General features: G+C 37.8%; 1 protein-coding gene across 4 annotated transcripts in view; it reads left to right on the top strand.

Moving 5' to 3' along the window:
- Positions 1 to 22,173, top strand: part of LOC145997211 (RCC1-like G exchanging factor-like protein) — a 78,955-nt gene that overhangs the window by 7,498 nt on the left and 49,284 nt on the right. For 2 of the 4 annotated variants that reach the window (XM_083133971.1, XM_083133967.1), the window contains exon 2: positions 13,952 to 14,140. In XM_083133971.1, the coding sequence (XP_082990097.1) occupies positions 13,975 to 14,140 (166 nt within the window). In that variant the 5' untranslated portion in view covers positions 13,952 to 13,974. The remainder of the gene's footprint in view (positions 1 to 13,951; positions 14,141 to 22,173) is intronic. The other 2 variants (XM_083133968.1, XM_083133969.1) reach the window with 1 other exon arrangement.

Below are 22,173 nucleotides of genomic sequence, written 5' to 3'. Positions count from 1 at the left end.
TCAAGCGTATCTAAAAACTCCAAAAACCACTGTGTAAATACTTTAGCGTTCATATCAGTATGGTAGTCATCAGACGTCGATTTTGCCTTTGGCCTGAAAACTAATTTACATTCCTGTAGAAAACCAGTGTGACTGGAACCTACGTGACAAACAATAATGCGCCCACCTTTACCCACGGGCACTTTTAAACCCCCTGTACCCTCTTCATTTTGCCAGATTTTCGTTGGAGCGTAATTCTGATGTATGTACGTTTCATCTAAATAAAATATATAGGGCAAAGGTTCCTTATTTCTGAGAAGATGCATTTTTCGCAAAAACGTTACTCTGGCTGTAACTATATCGGCTCTCTCCATCAGAAATCGTCTACCGTCGTTGCTCTTTTTGTACTTGAACCCCATAGACTTCAGTATCCTCCACAATGACGAAACTCCCCACTGAAAGCTTATTTGTGTTTGCAAATCAACGCATAATTTGTTCAGTGTTGGATATTCACCCTTTACATAATACCCGAGAATGATTCTTCTTCTTATATCTTTATCGCAACCGTCGATTGCCTTTGTGATACTGTTCCTTTTGATGCGTTTGCGCGGTGATTCAAATGACGTGGAACCCGACGCCTCAAGACTGTCTTTGCCTTCCCTAACAATACGCTGCACAGTTCGCGTACTCACTCCACAGGCTTCCGACACTCTCTGTTGCACTTTGTGCACACTTACCAAGGGACCACTGTTCTCTGCTTCCTTTTGAAAATATCCATGAACCCTACTGATTATTTTCCTGCCTTGGCTACGAACTACCTCTTTCCTGTTCGCCATCGTACGATACGTACTGTGTTGATAAACACAAAGCTCCCAATGGAACAACGAGAGTACAAATTAACTTCACATCCACAACTCACGTTTATCGGCCAAACAATGCAGTTTGCCAATACACGACGCGACAACAATTACTCACACGCACGTTATTCCTACATTCCGCCCATAACAAACAGGAATCGACACTTTGGTAAAACACCGTCAGCAGCGCGACGAATTGGCAACACAGCAACATGTAGATCGAAGTTAGCGCTGCAGCTTCCTCCCGCGACTGCGTAACTCTCGGCACCACCGCTAGGTGGTCTGTTCTCTGGTTGGTCAGCGGTATGTTCCCCACTCCCCACTTCCCCTGCCAGCTTCTAGAGCGCACGACGTAAGAACTGAAAAGAGCTATAAGATAAAGCTCCACGTTATGGGCGCCACTAATGCTACGCCCCTTGTGGGTACGTACTTAAATGTTATTTACCACGGCTACAGATATCTTAATCTCAGGGGGATAGGTTCTTTGTTTGAGAATTCCAAATAAGAAAGCGTTTTATAGCCAAGAGGATATAGTAAAATGCGGATCTATATTCTGAGAACTTAACAAAATACAGAGAAAATATATGTATATGTATAATCGAAAAGGCTTCTTCTTCTTTTAATTGGCTTCTTCTTCTTTTAAAAGGCTTCTTCTTCTTTTAATATGGAAAAAAGCTTCTTCTTTTCTTATGGAAACGGCTTCTTCTTCTTTTAAAAGGCTTCTTCTTCTTTTAAAAGGCTTCTTCTTCTTTTAAAAGGCTTCTTCTTCTTCTTTTAAAAGGCTTCTTCTTCTTCTAAAAGGCTTCTTCTTCTTTTAATATGGAAAAAGCTTCTTCTTCCTTTAATATGGAAATGGCTTCTTCTTTTTCTTTGAATTTCTTCTTCTTTTATTAAAGCGTAATCTTATTTATGTGCTCGCTTTCCTCCCCGCTTCTTTGTCAAACAATACAAGCTATACTTGTAGAAAGAGTAGGGTCGACTAAACTGACAATAGCGCCACCTCCTATTTGACGACCAAAGGGGAATAACCAGGATCGCTAATAACGAGCGCTGCCAATGGCCCAGTGCGACTAATAAAAAGCGCAACCGAAAAGTGCTTCGGGGCGTCTAATTTGACACAGCGCCACCGGGGAACGGACAAATGCAAAAGCTGATGATGTTCTCCTCGTCAGAGAATCAAAAAGAAATTGAGATGAGATACATTTCTGAATTCATTTGGTCGCTTAATGACTTTCCTAAACGTTTCATATGCGGCTATATTCTGAATTCTTTTACATTACTACATACATCATTCTATTTACTTCTATTATAGTATTTGAACTCTTCTTTTATATATTTCTCAATTTACTATAATATATATATCATCCATCTTCTCCGCTCTAAGTTTTTTATAATCTCCTTTGCTCCTATTTATATAGCGTGCTGCCATCTCTTGTCGATTCCGAGAAACCATTCCTCCTTGCAACATTCATTGTGTCGTGTGAAACTGGCACGTGACACAATATCCCCCTCCTTGAGGATAAAAATTTATATATTGGAAAAAATCTTTTGGAAATAGATAAATTTTTCCACTTTCTCTACATCTCGTTTGACTTTTCTCATTGGTTCTCATTTCTACAGCTTACATTGCTTTTCACTTTCACTGTGAAATTATATCTCCTGGCATGCAGCATTTTTCCTCATCTCTCTATTTCTCTCTTCTTTCTATTTTCGTTTCTAGATATCTTATCACCACGTTCCTGAAATATTCGTGACATCTTAAGTTATTTCTAGATACAAAATATAAATCTTCAATAGTTCATCTGCTGCAAGTCTGCTCGTCTGTTTTCTCCAAGATAGTCTTTACCTGACGATGTCCTGCCAAAATAGTAATTTTCGTTTCGCCCTTTTCTTCTTTCAGCAATCTCTCTACAGATTTTCAGTTAGCTCAGATTTTTCCGTTTCAAAGAACTCTCTCTCTTCTCTAAGTTGATCATCTAAGTGTTTCCATCAGCTACAATAATTCTTCACATCAGCCTTAATTCCATATCAGCATGTATCTAGATATATTTATTTTCTGGGATTACTACCCTTTTCTCTGAATACAACCGATTTTTCTTTATCTTCTGGGATTACAACCCATTTGTTTTACACTTTTCTAAATACACGATGACCTTTAGTCGTCTAAGCTTGCAAAGAATTCATTTTACTGATACTATTCGATCTTCTTTCATATTGTCTTCTCCTTTATCCTGAGAGTTTTCTTCGTAATTAACTTCCTTCTGTGCTTAACTGTTCTATCTTCTTTGTTCTTCTGTTCATACAATTGAAAAGTTTACATCCATTTTCCATATTACTTTCTTTGGCATCTCTTCTTTTACAGGTTTGATCTTTCGCTATCAGTCTCATTGTTCAATGGGGGTGGTGACATAAATTAGCAGTCATTATTCTTTTTTAAGATATCACTTGCAGAATAGATTTTCCTCCAACGATGACTATCATATATATACATATATCTTTTTACAGGAACTAAACATCAAAGAATTAAAATTTTTCTTCTTTCAATTAGATCATTATTATTTGCCCCAAACTAATAATTCCACGAATTTTTCTTCTGGAGAACTGGAACTTTTACAGAGAACTTTTTTAATCCTAGAAACGTCTGCTTGCCAGTCTAAATAAGTCATAACATCTCCTTCCTTTGCACTATTCAGTCATATTTGTTTCTTCCGATTCTTTCAGATACTCGTTGCTTGTTATTATCTTGTTTCTCTTTTCCTTCCTCTTCTTTTCTTCTCTTTCTTCTATTTTCTTTTCTATTCTTCTCAAGATTCTTCTTCCTCCTCTTCCAACTTTCTTCCAGTAAAGAAATTATTTTCATATCTCTCTTCTTCCAATCTGGTTTCTGCCAAGTCTTCTTCTTATGTTCTACATCTTCATCAAATGCATGCTCTCCTTGTCTTTTCCATCTCGTCTTCTTCTTCCTTCTCTTTGGCGAAGTAGCATCAGAATCCATTTGATCTATGTCGACTCTTTTTAGCGTATTCTTAACTTTCTTCAGGTTCCTTTCTATTTTTAGTTTCTTTCTCTTCCTCTTCTTCCATGTTTTTACGTGAATATATCTAAATCTCATTTTACTTCTCTTTCTTCTTTGTTTACATCTTCTGCTCGGCTTATGCTTATTTTCTTCCTCCGTCAGAGACTCGTCACTGGAACTTTCTTCTATCATCTTCATTTCGACATTGATCTCTTCATCATTACATTCACAACTACATTTTTCATCCCTTGCTATACCTCTTTCATCTTCTTCTATTTTCTTATCTTCCTCTTCTTTGACCTCTTTAAGTTCCTGAGTGGTTTCTTCTCTTAACTTTATAGCTACTTCTTCTATCTTGCCGTCATGCTCGTCATTGGAACTTTCTTCTTTTATCTTCATTTTGACATGGATTTCTTCATCGTTACATTGACAACTAAATTTTTCCTCACTTTCTATTCCTCTTTCATCTTCTTCTATTTTCTTATCTTCCTCTTCTTTGTTTACTTTGCTTAACTTTGTAACTTCTTCTTCTATCTTGCTGTCATGCTTGTCATTGGAACTTTCCTCTTTTTCTTCTTCTATTTTCTTCTCTGTCTCTTCTTTGTTTACTTCGCTTAATTTTATAACTTCTTCTTCTATCTTGCTGTCCTGCTCGTCATTGGAACTTTCCTCTTTCATCTTCCAACTTCTATCTTCTATAAGGACCTTCGCTTCTTCTATCTTGTCCTCATTTTCTTCTATTCTGGAAACATCTACTTCTGTCTTGCTTTCATTTTCTTCTGTTCTTGAAACAGCTAATTCTATATTGTTTTCGTTTTCTTCTATTCTTGAAACGGTTAATTCTATTTGAGATTTACTTTCAACCAGCTTTCTCTCCAAATTTTCGTTTCTTTGTTTATTTTCCTCTCTGAGATTCGAAACCTCCTCTTCTATTCTTCTATTTGTATCTAAACTTATACTTTCGATTAACGACGTTGTTTCTTCTATCTTTCTTTCCAACGACTTTCTATTTCCTTCACACATTTCATTCAATCTCAAGAACATCTCATGGGTTTCGGATCTCGAGGCTTCCAATTTCCTACTGTTTTCCTCGAGCCTTTCTTCCATCTTTTTGTTACTTTCCTCTAACTTTTCTTCTAACTTTCTACTATTTTCTTTTAATTCTCTACTATTTTCATCTATCTTTTCTTCGAGCTTTCTTTCTAATCTTCTGCTATTTTCTTCCATCTGTGTTTTTAATTCTCTTTCTAATCTTCTGCTATTTTCTTTTGCTTCTCTGCTATTCTTTTTATTACTTTCTTCTATCTGCATCGATAACTTCTGGAACATTTCTATCATGTTCACCTCTTCTGTCTTCTTTGGTTTTTCCTTCGTTTTCTCTTCTTCCTTTTCCCTTTTCTTCTCTTCCTTTTCATTTATCCTTTCTTCCTTACAATTTTTGCATACGTAATCTCCTCTTTCATTTATTCCTATGTACTTTTCTCTTCTTATCTTCTCACATAGCCAATGTTTCATTTCTTTGCATGAGCTGCATAGGATAGTTTCTTCCTTATTTCCCTCTTTTCCACAACAGTTTAATATTTCCTTTCTGTCTTCCATTTCCTCCATTATAGTTTCTCTGTTCTCGCCTTCCATTTTATTTTCTTCCTCCATTTTGGCTTTCTTCCTTTTTCGCTTTCTTAATCACAATTCTGCTAGCCGCAACGTTGGTCGCCACTAATGCTACCTCTCATTCGTGGGTAAGATAAAGCTCCACGTTATGGGCGCCACTAATGCTACGCCCCTTGTGGGTACGTACTTAATGTTATTTACCACGGCTACAGATATCTTAATCTCAGGGGGATAGGTTCTTTGTTTGAGAATTCCAAATAAGAAAGCGTTTTATAGCCAAGAGGATATAGTAAAATGCGGATCTATATTCTGAGAACTTAACAAAATACAGAGAAAATATATGTATATGTATAATCGAAAAGGCTTCTTCTTCTTTTAATTGGCTTCTTCTTCTTTTAAAAGGCTTCTTCTTCTTTTAATATGGAAAAAAGCTTCTTCTTTTCTTATGGAAACGGCTTCTTCTTCTTTTAAAAGGCTTCTTCTTCTTTTAAAAGGCTTCTTCTTCTTTTAAAAGGCTTCTTCTTCTTCTAAAAGGCTTCTTCTTCTTTTAATATGGAAAAAGCTTCTTCTTCTTTTATTATGAAAACGGCTTCTTCTTTTTCTTTGAATTTCTTCTTCTTTTATTAAAGCGTAATCTTATTTATGTGCTCGCTTTCCCCCCCGCTTCTTTGTCAAACAATACAAGCTATACTTGTAGAAAGAGTAGGGTCGACTAAACTGACAATAGCGCCACCTCCTATTTGACGACCAAAGGGGAATAACCAGGATCGCTAATAACGAGCGCTGCCAATGGCCCAGTGCGACTAATAAAAAGCGCAACCGAAAAGTGCTTCGGGGCGTCTAATTTGACACAGCGCCACCGGGGAACGGACAAATGCAAAAGCTGACGATGTTCTCCTCGTCAGAGAATCAAAAAGAAATTGAGATGAGATACATTTCTGAATTCATTTGGTCGCTTAATGACTTTCCTAAACGTTTCATATGCGGCTATATTCTGAATTCTTTTACATTACTACATACATCATTCTATTTACTTCTATTATAGTATTTGAACTCTTCTTTTATATATTTCTCAATTTACTATAATATATATCATCCATCTTCTCCGCTCTAAGTTTTTTATAATCTCCTTCGCTCCTATTTATATAGCATGCTGCCATCTCTTGTCGATTCCGAGAAACCATTCCTCCTTGCAACATTCATTGTGTCGTGTGAAACTGGCACGTGACACTAATCACGAATCTCAAGTTAAAAATTGTACGTCACGTCTAGAAATTTCGAACCATTGACGCTAGCCCCACGAACCATTGGCACGTAGTTAGGTTAGTTCGGTTAGGTCAGGAAACATAGTTAAACTTTGGTGTCGTGGTAGTATCAGGAATAAATATATTTGATTGTGAAACAAAAAATTTTGCGAAAATCGACAGTTTCCATTCCGAAAACTAACACCTTATTTTCGATTATTTTGCTATTTCTAGACGTTTCCGACAAATTTTAACTTCAGATTCGTGATTAGGAGGCTTCAATTAGTGAGTATGCCAAATATGAAGAAAATCGGAGAGGGGGTCCGGTCATCTCAAATCGCTCCGGTAATTTTTAAGTTGTTTTTTTTTCAACATAAATCCAAACAGTGCTCATTACTTTAAGGAAGGTTCAAATTTTGTGTGACAATGATAGCGAAAATTCTACGATAATTAGTCTTCCTGCTAGGAGAATTTGAAAATAATCATGAGACAATCGGAACCGTTACAATTTTCACTCACAAATATTGATATACTCAAGTATATCATCGCATAGTAGCTAGTGTACAGAAATAACAGTTTCATGTGAGATACAATATGGGAGTGTTTCACATGCCACTACATACTCCTTATGTTACATCTTGTTTTTTTTTTTACACTTTAGCTACTATACATGCTTTGTTAGGTCTTTGTTGCCTGTATGTGCTTCTTTGGGGGATAAGATATTTAATGTTATGTGATAGGTGGTGTAGAAAGTTATACCTGCATTTAGAGTTGTTAGTTTTGATGAAAATTGCATCAACAATTTCATTACATTTACAATGCATTTCATTATTTATTAGAGGGATCTCATAATTGAAGGGTCAGACAGAGAGAGAGAGAGAGAGAGAGAGAGAGAGAGAGAGAGAGAGAGAGAGAGAGAGAAACAGGGAAGTGAACTTCATCAAACTTCAGAAAAATAAACTTTTAATTGGAAAATATTACTTAACATGTAAATGAAGAGGTACAAAAAACATGCAATGATGAATGGAAGTGTCAAACACGTGAAAGCAAAGAAAGCATGTTGCAAAATCCAGTACAGCATCCACATGGCAGGAAATGAGACCACTACTTCGTTTACAACAAAAATTTGATTTACTTTTTTTTCACCCCTGGACTTTCAAATACAAGTACAATTTGTAGAGGTTTGTCACATAGGAAGGTCTGAATTTCTAGAACAAGCAGTGTTTTTTTTTTTTGTTTTTTTTTTATAAAGTTGAGGCAATATTTTGGGACACTAAAACTTTATACAGTAAAACTTTGTCTCTCCCCGCAGGTGTTGTATCTTGTAATGGATTGAAATGTCACATTTTAACCGTTAAGTGTTCCTGAATATAGACATAAGTATTTTTCACAGTACCCTAATGAACATTTCATGGGTGCATAATGAATATTTCGTGCATCTTCCATTTTTGTGTATCAAGTACAAGTAGGAGCCACCATTTGTTAACAGTTGGCTTATTAATGACTAGTGCTGTTGTCCTTAAAACATGTAGTGTTACTCTGAATTCTGCACGTATATTTTCTCTTTCAGAGTTGAAAATTCTTTACATGCATGTCCAATTTAAATAACAGAGCGACAGTGAAGCTAGTGTTAGAGCTATTTTCACCATTCGCATGTGCATGATCTACGACCTCGCCTGGCTTGTTACACCTATGTGTTTGTTCTTTAGTTGTTAATGTGTATCAAGCTTACATTGGTGTGCATTTGTTTTCATGCAAGTGACCAGTATTTTTTCTTTCTTTTTTTTTCTTTGCACTCCATTGAGTTTCCAAAATACCGGAAGATGTTCCTTGTATGGATGCTACTGTAATTGCATCATGTAGGGTGACCAGACGTCCTGAATTTCGCAGGACAATCATTTTTTTAGGGTCATGTCCTGCAGTCTGCAAAGACACTCCAAAAAACCAAATATGTCCTATTTTTCAGCAGCATTATGCAAAACATCCAGGCGAATTGTTTACCTCTGTGAAACTGTTAGTGCCTTTTAGATTAATAGTATTGTGAGTTTGCAAAGAAATACTTTTAGATATAAAACTTTTCAAACTTGCGACCTTCATCTAACTGTAAAGCTTATATTTATTGCTTGGAAGCAGATATTGCATGCTGTGTGTTCATAATATGATATGCGAGGTACCGAGTGATGACTACAAGTATATGCAGCAGTACTTTGAAAATTGAATATAGCCTAATTCGGGGGATTTGCATGCTTGATGCATTGATGAGATGATTACTACAGTTATGGCAAAAGACAAATATATTCTCAGTATTGATTAATATTTTAATATTTTTTCACAATGTATGGATTTTTTATGGTAAGACGGAAAACACAAGAACAGTAAGAAGGACAGAGATAGGAAGGTTAATCTGTAAAATGAAAAAGATATGCAAAAGGAGGAACGAAAAGGGAAACATGTAGCAAGGGAAGATCTCCATGATGGAGTGGTTGAATGCTAGGATGCCAGGGATACTGGGGTCGAATCCTGGCCTGGGCATGGATCTCCTTTGTGAGTGTCCATTCATGAATTTAATCACATCATCACTCATATTCATTGTTGCAATTAGCCAAAAAGTGACAGAAAGGCGACGTTAAATAAAAATTGAATCAAAAAGACAACAGATTAAAGAGAATTGTGTAATATTTTATTTCAGGATACATGTAAGCAGCGAGACTATTTCTTTGCCAAAAAGGTGGAAGGGGTGTACACTTGACCCTGTGCTCTTTCAGTTATAGCTGCAATTCCCCTGTACCCATACATGGATGTCCTGCTTTTCGTATCAGAAAATCTGGTCACCCTACATCATGTGACATAGGAATCAATGGGTATTACATTCCTAAAGGCTTTTGTTGTTAGGTTAGGCTGTTAGCATTAAAATTACATTCGTAAATACTTATAACACCTGATCATGTGATTTCCTGCTATCTGCTTTCCTCACCATAGCCCCACATGCTATTCTCACCACCTGGTGAATGTAGTTGCAGCCTAAAAATAATTTGCTTTCTATTCCATCAATTTGTGCTTTTTTAATATCATTCTTCCAAGAAAATGGCTACAAGAGTTGTTAGACAGGTTCAGCTACATTACCTAAGTATTTCCCCAATTTCTCCCTCAGCTTTAATTGCATATAAGATTTTTTTTTAATCCATAGAAATAACATGAGTAGGTCAGGCAAGTTTGGTTTGATTGCTTTGGTTCTCTTCTTTTTTTTTTTTTTTGTTATTGAGGTGCAATTCCAGCAGTCAAAACTGAAGAGAATGCCATATTCCTTTTCACATGAAATGTCTACACCGTTGCTGTTTCTGATGTTTGAACCCAACCAATGAAAACTATGGACATACCATTAAATTCACACTTATATTGAAACTTTGGGACATTTTCCTCATCCTCCCACAAATTTTATGAAAATTGTCCACCATACAGAAGTTTAATCTAAGAAACTCATCATAATGTGCCGATTACTGAGACCGACGAGTAAAAGAAGCCATAGCCATTTCACGGAAAGCACCAATCTCAACAGAGACGTGGGACTCCAGCTGAGTCACGCCTGCAACCCACTCCTCCGTAAAAACAAAGCTCCCGCCAATAAGAGCACCAGGATCCAGAGTGAGCCAATAGGAAGACAGAGTCCAAACTCTGGCCCACCATATATTTAACCCTACACTGGTCTCCATTTCTATATTCCCTAATGATGCGCTCGAAACGTTGGAAGCCAACATCGACTTAACCTGGCTGGTTACCCGAGAACACTTGTTGGAATCATGTCGCCAGGAAAGCTACAATTCCTATTTTCATTATTGAAAGGAAGTTTAGTTCAGGTTTATCTCTTAGGAATGCTAGGCTTTCAAATTCAAGCAGTGTCTGAGGTAGGCTGCACTGCTTTGGAAAAATACTTTACCTACCACTGCATGAAAAAAATAAATAATAGAAAAAACAACCTTGGCTGGCCTTTTACATATATGTAGCATCCAATCCAAGATGGAATACCAACTATATTATGGGATCAAACTTAAGTGTATGACTTTGTATACTGCAACTACACAGGTATTTATTCCAACAGGAAAAAGATCCTTCTGAAAGTTGTCAGTTGACTCCCAAATTTATTATGTCTATTAATTATTTATTATAAATAATGCAGATTTCTGTTCAGATCACTTCATTGCTTAATCAACTTTGCTATTTCAGTTAAGCTAATGGAAGTTTACTTTAATAGAGAGATGATCAGATGAAAAAGATAAACAGGATTAAGAGATTTACAAAAACTTTAAATATTGTAACTTGAACTAATTTTGGGTTTTTGTGTATTTAACAATCTTTGGACCACACTTTTAACCTGATGCGATGTAAACTCCCTGGGGAAGTCAAATTATAGAGGAGCCCAACTTAAGAGTTCAGGTGGGCTGTTATGGGCTTTTACTTTTGAGATCACCACCCACAAACAAGAGTGTTTCTGTCAGAAACAAAAGTCGTTAACATTCAAAGAGGAAATAATAAATATGCAAAAAGCAGAGGGAATGTGAGGTTATGATGGTTACTCCTTCTTTTACAATTCGGACCATTCAAAAAAGACTCATTCCTTTCTTGTGTTAACCACGATTAGGGGGGTTAAAAATAACAGCCTTCCGCCTGTTGCCACTTGCTGCAAACATGTGTTGGGAAGAGGGGAAGGGGCGGGGAATGGACAGGCAAAAGTGCGAGAATAGGCTTCTGTGGGGTCAAGTAGTTTGTTATTTGTGTGCGTGCTTTCTCATTTTGGGTAATTCTTCTCCGTAAACCGGCATATTGCACACTGCATTGGCGGATCTAGCGCAAGGACTCCCCGGTTCACTTGCTCTTCCCAAAGGATGACCAACTATTATAAAAAGCATTCATAGCATTATATTAAAAGAACATAAAATGATCGAGCAGTTCTTTTCCAGATAGTTAAAAGAATAAATCAAAGTTTGACACAAATGCTTAAAGGAAACAGATTTATGAGATACTTAAGTAAATTTAATCCGGGACTTGTTGCTTGCAAGGCAATAACGTTAATTGATGGACACAAATGGAGAGCATTTTAGATTGAATAATTCCGATGTAATTATGTCTCTTTCTGTAATCAATGTTCACACAAATACAACAGAATTTCATCTATTTTACACCTCTACTAATAATTGATTAATTGAGTTTAAATCCACTTTTATACACAGATATGTTAATTCTACGGTTTTATGTGAGATACGAACAACTATGTGCCTCCACCAGGTATCGAACTCTAATCCCTTTATTAAAATGCGATGGCGGGGGTTGCTTTGGTGTATGTCGGTATAATGAACACGGTTCCGTTTCAAATGAGACAGTGCACCGAAAATGTGAAAGAGGCTTCCCGATGGCGCAGTGGTAACGTTGTCGCCTCGTAATCAAGGGGTCCTGGGTTTCGTACCCGGTGAAGGCATATAGTGGTCCGGATCCCACTTTAAACTGTAGGTCCAGTCCCTATTAGCCTTTCTGTGCATAAAAGCAAGAAAATACACTGCCGACGTATGTGATAAAATAGACAGCAAGGCGTATTAAAAGTATATTCGGAAACAGTTATTTTCAAATCTTCCTCCACGGATCGTCATAATTCTTGACCAACAGCTGCAAGAATGAACAGCTTCCCACCAAATCATGGAGGAAGGATTTACATTCTTGTATTGAACAGTTCCCGTTGACCACTAACTTTTGTTTCTGCGTGTACTACAGCAGACGCTTGATGCGTGCTGGAGCTTTCTTCTACTGCGCACCATGCGGCAACACAGTCGCCATAAGCCCCATAATGAACTCTTAAGTTGGGCTTACCAATAGAAACCTAAACACAAACATTAGCTACAAAAGGTATTCATTAATGTCATTTATCCTACCTAAATATAAATACGGAGAAACTAGTACTAACTTTATCCGCAAAACTGTTTTTTTCTTTTTCGTCCTATTAATTTCAGTGAGTGAGTACTAGTTCCTCCGTGTTTATATACTACCGCATGTCTCTTTTCCCAATTATGAATATCCTACCTAAATCGTTGTAATGTGCATGAATATGCATGTGAAATATTTTGAGTTCTACTAGTTCAGATTTATATTCAGTTATGAGATTCAGAGGGGAAAAGTAATAATATTTATGGTGTACTCATGGGCATCTGCAGATTATTATCCCCCATAATAGTGTTGCCCCTCAAAAACATGCTAGTGCCCTTGTATTATTCGTAACGTAGCCCTAACTGCTCGACATTCGCTTAGCACATGTCCCCAAAAGGACTGTGTAGAGGTACACACTTGACCAGATTGAGTAAACGAAATGAAATATGTTTATGAACTCATATGCATCGTGATTGAGAATGGCAGACACACAAGGGAAGATTGAACTTACCCTGTTTGGGCATGCTGAGTACCGAACCCCTCTCTCGACCTCCAGCTCTACTCTATCTCAAAGCAAGCTGATCCCTTTTTTGATCACTGCCGGCTCTTTTTGTCCTCGTATTTTGCAATTGCATTGCGTTCACCCCGATAGTGCCGGGCATTTACCTGAGAAATTCCTGTCTCATCATCTTTGAGTTGCGAGACTCATACCTGCATCGATAGATATTTCACGTATTTAACACAAATTATTGTGACAAGTGAAATTGTATGTGAAAAAATATATACTGTTAGTTTTGAGATTCATTTTCCAGGGCAAGCACGCTTGTCCCTGTCTCTTCTCGCTGTCATGACTGTATCTTAACATTTATACTCTCCCTTATCTGTAGTCTAGGGCCTCGCCAATGTAGTAGTGGTAGCATCGTCATCTTGTAATCAAGGGGTTCGATACCCTGTGGAGTCACATAGTAGTTCGGATCCTGCTTTAAAACTGTAGGTCCAGTCCCGATTAGCCTTACTGTGCATGAAGTGTGCTTAAAACAGCAACTCAACAACTACTTTAAACTGTAGGTCCAGTCCCAATTAGCCTTACTGTGCATAAACTGGACTTAAAACACCAACTTAATCAATCAAAACCTATAGTCTACTTCAGGTATTTTGGAAGGTGATAACAATACTTGAGCAAAATGCATGAAATCACACTGTGGATATGCTTGTAAATGCATCAGTTGTATTTTTAAAACTACATTAGTATTGGGTTCCGTAAAGTGAATGTAATGTAGTAAAAGAATTCCAAATATGTTTACCAGATTACTTACTTTGAAATGGGTTTTCAGTTTGCAGATTGAAATCTTCAAAGATGCTGAAGCTGCAGAGTTATATTCAACCCAGAACCTGGTGCAAAACAAAGCGTCTCTTTGAAGAAGCACATGAATTAGGATCACAGCAAGTTGTTCACTGTATGTTTGTCAGAAATCTTAAGAAGCTGAAGCAGTTATCTCGAGTTAAAGGTTGTTTACTTCCAGGTAATTTCCTTTAGGTAGGAGTACATTTTTCAAACCTTTAGTTGATGGATGGGTATGTATATATCCCATGGTGAGTCAAGCTGTTGAGGATGGGTGCACATGACAGCAATTAACATGCCATTCCTTAAAAACTATGCATGATATTTCAGTTCTGTATATTTTGTTTAATACTATACATATGAAGGTTTGACATACTCAAATTACAAAACAGTATATCCATTATTACTATTATTAATACAGAGGTTGAAAAATTCTGTTGTTTCCCTCTGAATATTATGCAATAGATCATATAAAATGGGCTATGACTCCTCAACCACAGCTTTTTACTGATATACAAAGGCTGTCGCAGAGAAGGTGAGACAGATTTTTTCCTGACGTGGCAACACTGCCTATGGTTTCGGCACTAGTCTCGTCGTGTAGGATAACTCTTTCTGTTTCCGTAGCAAGTTGTCACATGTTGCGAAACCACGTGAGTGAGCAGCTGTGTTGATTTACGTGGAACGTGTTTCATTTACCCCTGCAGGTTTTTGTGTATAACATTGCTTTTCGCGATGAGTATTTAAGATGAAGAGCGACATGCCATAAAATTTTGTTGGCGTTTAGGGAAAAGTGCTGCGGAAATATATACAATGTTTCAACAGGCATATGACGGTCATTTGAAGAACTCCTTCATATTGCACCACGATAACGCATGCCCGCATACCGCGCCGGCTTTTCAGGATTACGCAACGAAGAGATAAATATAAATTTTCCAGCATACGGCCCGGACCTTGCACCCTGCGACTTTTGGCTATTTCCACTTTTAAAGGCCACTTTACGTGGTCGTCATTTCATGACGAACAAAGAAGTGATCACCGCAGCGCAAGTTTTCTTCAGTTTGCTTCCTGACGACGAAATTTCAAAGACATTCACAAAGTGGCAGGAGCGCATGGAAGCTTGCTTAGCTGCCAATGGTGCCTACTTTGAAAAAGATGTATGTCTGCTTGATATGGCTGATTCTGAATAAAAAAAATTGTGGTTTGTAATTTTTTTGTTTCATTTTAATGATTCTTTGAGGGGTCTTGTACATGCTTGTCTTTTAACTGCTACGCAGTCACGACTTTTTGACGTATTGCACTCATTTTGGTCTCAATCGGCAGCTAATGAACCACATTTTTACACTAGTACATTTGCTAGCCAATTGAGGTCGCTGTTTTCCTATACAGGAATTAGTCTCACCTTCTCTGCGACAGCCTTTGTATTTCAGTTTTACATGTAATAATTAGAACAAAAGAGCACTTTCACAATGTGCGGCGATTAGGTGTCTAGGGGCAAAGGTCTAGCTTTTTGAATTCCCTGAAAATTAAGACTTCTGAAAATGTTTCATAATTTAAATTTATTTTCCAAATTCTGAAACTACCATTACATATCCTCAAAGAGTAGTATTTTGTTGTGCTTCCCTGCAAATTTGGTCCATCCAGCATTCATAGAATCTATGCTACAAGCAAAATTCCAGATTTTTTTTTCCGTAAGCTGGCAACATTGCCTCTTTTATTCATCGTTATTATGAAATATCAGCCTATTTTCAACAAAGATGTCCATGGTTGTATGAATATACCACTGCTACATATACTACATTTTTCATTCACTTTGGTCTATTTTGGTGGCCACAAGAGCGTGCCATATAATTTTTGTAAAGAATCTTCAATTTTCTTCTTCCTTTAACGCTTATTATTGGGAAGCACGATGTATAAATTTCACCTCCGCTGAAGGCCCTGTCATTCCAAAAAAAAGAAAAAATGATTTCATCTCTCAATAACAATAAGTTCTCGAGCTATGTTTTTTCTTTCTGTTTTTCGCACCAAGTTTGAAAAAATGCACACTTGAAAAGTGTCTTCCACTGGAGGTTAAAAGTGATTTTTAAACTTTGTTTCACAAATAAAATGAACAAAAATTGTGCATTAATAGAATTTTAGCAAGAAATACAGGTTTGACAAGTGTGCATGTCATTGTTTTTTCAACTGAACTACCAAGCAAGTCTTGAACATGGCTGAATTTTACTTTTGCCATAATACCTGCATAGCAATTGCCCCAACCAGTGATACTGAAATTAAATGTATGGCCTTTGAATTACTGGTGAAGTTGATGGTGCCAAGTATTTCCTAGTGCAAATCTAGAGATTATATTGCATTTTAGCATACACAGGAGCTGTATAGTTGTAGGAGCTTTGTGAAAAATTCATGCTTAACTGGAACTTAAACCCAGCTCTCTGACATAGCATGCCATGTGTTTTATTTTACCTGTGTCCATGCAGAGTTTCACCTCTAGTGGCCATATAGGATAGCTGCTGCTCTGGCACCGGTAACACCCTTGAGGACGACTGGGATAGCAGTTGTCCCAGTAACATGTGGCATCATTTAACATTGCACAAGTGATGTTTCCACGTTTTGCATTGATTTTTTTTTCCCAGGTTAATTTCATTAACTGAGGTTATGGCATCTGGGACAGAGATGGTAGCGCATCACTGCTTTGTTTGTTCCCAGGAGTTGGTAGTTCCATTTTCCCCAGTTTGGCAACACTGGTGTATGTTTCTTGGCTTGCGTTGTCTGCTGTTCTTTCTGCTGGTAGTTGTTCTGGTTTCCTTAATCTGGTGGCATTGCAGGGTGATGATTGGCAAGTTGGCTTGTCTGCTGCATTGTGTTGCTTGGTGCAGAGTGGTTTGTGTTCCTTGGTAGGTGGTTGTGTGGAAAAACCACATTTCTTCTTGCAGTCGTGGATTTGGTAATGATTCAGATTGTTTTATGATATTTTTCAAATTCTCCTAGCAGGAAGACTATATCATAGAATTTTGGCAATCATTGTCACACGAAATTTGAAGCTTCCTTAAAGTAATGAACACTGTTTGGATTTTGAAAAATAGTTACTTATATTGAAATAAATACCTTACGCAAGCATCCACACTTTCCATGGACAATGTATTTTCCATTGACAAGTGACTACAAGTATCAGACTAGTGGAAATTAATGTAGAAGTAAATCGGAACCTTAGTAGAATGCATTTAGGGACTTTATTTTAATGCTAAGGGAACCAAACCTACCTGCCTAACCTAACCACGAAAGCATATATTGAACAAAATCTTAAGTAATCAATAAAACTCCAACAGAAGTAAATCAAAATCGAACCATGTTAAATTTGCATTCGTAGCATGATAAAATCGCAATAAAACAAAAGGAACTTGGGCCGGGGATTTTTTGAAGTATGGGCTGCCAGGTGTGCTTGTCCATTGTCTAAGTTGTTGCTGGTTTCTGGTTGAGTAATTGCATGCATTTCTTTGATGATGTTTCCCATGACGGAAGTATGGAGTGGTTGAGTGAAGTATGGATGTGGTAGTTTTTGATATGGAGGTGTTGTGAAACGCCTGATCCTGGTGTGTCATTTCTGGCATATTTCAAGTATTCCTCGCCAGGCAACAGAAACCACAACAACTACCAGCAGAAAACAGCAGATGGTGGAAGCCAAGAAACATGCCGGAGCCATGCCAAACGTGAGGAAATTTAAGTGCCACCACCCGGGAACAAACAAAGCTGTGATGCACTACTTTGATGCCATAAACCAGATCCCAGAATTTAATAAGCAATGTGGAAACATGAAACAACACTTGTGCAATATTAAAACCACTTTAATGCACCCACCATGAAATCCTTTAACATGTTATTTCTCTGAAACTAATTCAAATTTTTCAGTTCTGTTTTTGTTTGTTTGTGCTTATTAGTATACATATGAAAGTATGGTATTCTCAAACATGAAAACAATTCACTTAGTGCTAGTATTCTTTGTACACAGATTTTAAAAAAGTTGATTTTTTCAGTGAAAAAGTATGTGCTGAGAATCATTGTTCATGCAAACCGGTTGTCACATAGGTCCTATGGATGCTAATTGTTTGAGATTTGCAGGAATCACCATGAACAACCTACCTTTGATGACAGACCTTTAAAATATTTTTTTAAAGTTTTTTTTTTTTTTTTATAAATAACTGTAATTTTCAGGAACTTTTGAATTCGGGCCTATACTCCCCAAGTCCCTAATCGACCCACTTGAAAAAAGAAAAATACAGTTTGTTCTCATAGTACGAATATGTATCTACAATCCACCAAAGATTCGCTGTTTATTCTTGCATAATGGGGTGGTGGTAGTAAAGAAAAAATACAGGGTGTCCAGGCTAGAGGTACAAAAATAACTGCTTATAATGCGAAAACTACTCCTTGTACTGTCTCGTTGTGAAACTCAGTCGGTATACCATCAATCCTAGATTTCAGTAGTCCATTTGTACGATTAATAGTGCTGTTGAGTCATGCAGAAACTGCCTGCCCACCAAGATTCCCAGATTTGACACCATTATACTTTTTTTTGCATGGGGCTTCATTAAAGATGTTGTGTACATGAGGAAAGTTCATGATTTGGGTGATTTGAGACCATGTATTGTTGTGCTAATAACGCCTCAAATGCTGGTCAACACTTGGCATGAGCTTGAGTATCGCTTGGATACATGTAGAACTACAAACGGTGCCCACATTGAAGTGTACCAGCATGCATAAATACTTTCTGAGTTACTTTGTACAAAACCAGGAGAAGAAAGTTAATAAACTTTGCAATTGTTAAAATACACTCTGTAAAGAAAAAATAGCATTACTGCATTCTTATTATGAATGTTGAAATGTTTTGGATTTGCACTTACGTTGCTTGCACAACTTGAAGTCGATCAGTTGAAGCATTTGGCTGGTATCAGACAGTCGTGGAGTGTTATTTTGTTTGTCTAGTAATCAGAAGTTAGAGGGCCTTGTAATCAATTAATGTAGACCTATTGTTGGGGGTTCGAAATACGCTTGTTACTAGTGGAGCTCGTGATGTGTTGTATTCAGCAAACTGTGTTTATTTTCGTTATTATTTGGGAGTGTTATGGTGGTTTGTAGTGCATTTAGCACAGGTTTTCTAGGAAAACATGGGTAGAATGTGTGACATTTCCCCACATAAGCAAGAAAGATGGCCATTCTCAGAGATATGCTCTAAATTGGGTGACAACGTCATGTGCATAATTCCACACAGTTAGCTGTTGCCTTAAAAGCAAGAGAAACATTGAAAATCATCACCGAGAAGTCTCTGTTGCAGAAAGATAAAGACGTCTCCTCAAGTGGATCGTAAGACATGACACTGAAGAACAGGGAAATGAGTTTACACCAAATTGCAATTAGATTTATGGAACGGTACAGACTCCGAACATGTGACATTTTCAGACTAAAAACTATTTTAATTGCTGGGGAATGACAGTTCAATGAAATTGTGGATGTGGAAAGGAGAAGAACTTCAAAATTCTTGGATTTCAGACACCCAGAAATTTTGTGGTAGTGTTATGATATGGGTATGCTTTCCTGTGAATGGAATGGGCTGGATGTATATCTGTACAAGTACTGTTAACACTGATGAATATGTGTAAATCCTGAACTGGAAAGTTCTACAAACTGTACAAGATCACTTCTCTGGGCAGAATTTGGTTTACTTTATTTTTCATGTCTGATGAATAACTGTTTAGTGATGTGAATATTCAAAGATTTTGGTGGCCACCCAACTCTCAAGACATGAACTTGTGGGCTATCAATTGTAAAATATTAGGTAACCAGATGAACTTCACATATTGTCAAAATGTCATTCGAACCATGAGTCGAAAGTTGGAAGCACTTGGGAAGACCAGGGGTGTCCACACTTGGCACTAGTCTGTGTATTTATGTACTACAATTACAAATTGACATATATTGATACATGTACAACTTTTGAACAGTCTATGTACTTGCAAGAATTATTTTTGTTCTTATACATTGTACAAGCATTATTTACTTTAATTTTGTTATTACAGCAGTTCTGCAAAGTGCTCCATATACAAGGCGCATCCAAAAAGTAAGTTTGCCCTATTTTTTTCCCGTGAAAGTAAACATAATGAGCCGTTTAAATTGTGCATGCGCAGCAGAGCTAAGACGTATCAATCATATGCCAGGTGGACAAATCCCGCCCGGCGCCAGTAGCGAGGCTGCAGTGGTCCGAAGTGGAAGCTCGTATTCCTTCTCCCGCCGCATGCCAGTAGCAAGGCAGCAGTGGTCTGAAATGGAAGCTCGTATTCCTTCTCCGCCGCATGCGAGGTTCGGTCGGTGATAAAGTTTCTGAATGCACAAAGGATTGCGCCAATTGACATTCATCGTCAGCTCTGTGAGGTCTATGGGCCGAACATTATGAGTAAACAGATGGTGCGTCGCTGGTGTCACACGTTGGTTCCATTCACAGGCGGCAGAGTTCTACGACAGTGGGATCCAAAAGTTGATACCACGATATGACAAGTGTCTGAATTCTGGTGGTTGCTATGTTGAAAAATAGCTGAACCTTTGCTGTACCTGTTGCCAATAAATGGTTTCCTGAAACTGTGTTGGTTTTTTTTAAAAAAATAGGGAAACTTACTTTCTGGATGCACTTTGTACTAAACCATGCTTAATAACAAGTACATATTGAAGAGATTCAGTATTTTATTAAACTGGAAAATAAATCGTCATTCATAATTTGGAAAAGAGAGACGCAGTAGTATATAAATACAGAGAAACTAGTACTCACTTTTATCCGCGAAGCTGTTTTTTTCTTATTCGATTATTTTCAGTGGCCACTGCCACCAACCTCGTTGGAACTTGCTGTACTGTTGTTGGGCGTGCGTCTTTTGTTTGTAGTTCTCTGGATGCCGCTAGGTACGCTGTTGTTAACTGTGCATCTGGTTCTATGTTGTTTGCTATTTCCGGGTGATAACTGTTGTAGTAGGGGAATCCAAGTGTCGTGCGCTTGCCCACTATCGATGTTTAGCTCGTGCAGGAAGTGCATTATGGCATGCGTTTCCTTGATTTTGATGTCGAAGAGCATGTGGGCAGTGTGTTTGACTTGAACCTTTTGAATTTTATGGCTATTGTATTTGATATGTTTAGCAAGACCAGTAGTGGGTTGGGCTTTTTCGCATCTGCTAGGTGCTGTTGGATTCTTTCATGCACCTTGCTGAAAAAGAGATACTCCACACTCCAGAACTACAATGCAAGGTACGCGGACGACACAATAGTCGTATACAAAAAGACAGAAGAACTCAACCTTCTAGTGAACAAGCTAAATAGCATCCACCCCAGTCTCAACTTCACCGTAGAACAAGAAAAACATGGTAAAATCAACCTCCTGGACATCACCATCAGCCGTGCACTTAACAAATTCACAAGCACTGTCTACAGAAAACCGGATGCAGGCAACCAGTACATACATGCTCTCTCTCTCTAGCCATCCCCCCATGCAAAAAGCCAATGTGTGGCTGAACTTTTATCGAAGAGCCTTCTCTTACTGTTGCAGAGAAAAGGATCTACGAGAGGAGATAGCCACCATCACAGAAATAGCCCTGAAACATGGCTACACTGAAGCACAACTTTCCACTTGGTGCAGTAAAGCGGAAATACAGGTCAGACACCCTAACCAACCACAATCAACCCATCTGCAAGCAACCCAGCCACAATCAACCTCCAGCGGCCAATATATATGGTTTGCCTTCCCCTACCATCCCACCACTTCCAACTGTATATCCAAAGCCCTTCTCCCATATGGCATCAAAGTAGCTCACAAACCCAATTCCAAAATATCTGATAAACTGAACAAACACAAACGGTACTTCCTCTCCCCCCTTGATAACACAGGTAGGTATATACGATGCAGAGTGTGAATGCAAGGCACATTACATTGGCAGGTCCATCAGATCTGTCAATGAAAGAATCCAACAGCACTTAGCAGATGCGAAAAAAGCCCAACCCACTACTGGTCTTGCTAAACATATCAAATACAATAGCCATAAAATTCAAAAGGTTCAAGTCAAACACACTGCCCACATGCTCTTCGACATCAAAATCAAGGAAACGCATGCCATAATGCACTTCCTGCACGAGCTAAACATCGATAGTGGGCAAGCGCACGACACTTGGATTCCCCTACTACAACAG

Source organism: Lepisma saccharinum, chromosome 13, assembly GCF_977018435.1.
Source record: "Lepisma saccharinum chromosome 13, izLepSacc3.1, whole genome shotgun sequence".
NCBI classification, from domain to species: Eukaryota; Metazoa; Arthropoda; class Insecta; order Zygentoma; family Lepismatidae; genus Lepisma; species Lepisma saccharinum.
This window is presented reverse-complemented; position numbering and strand designations above follow the sequence as displayed.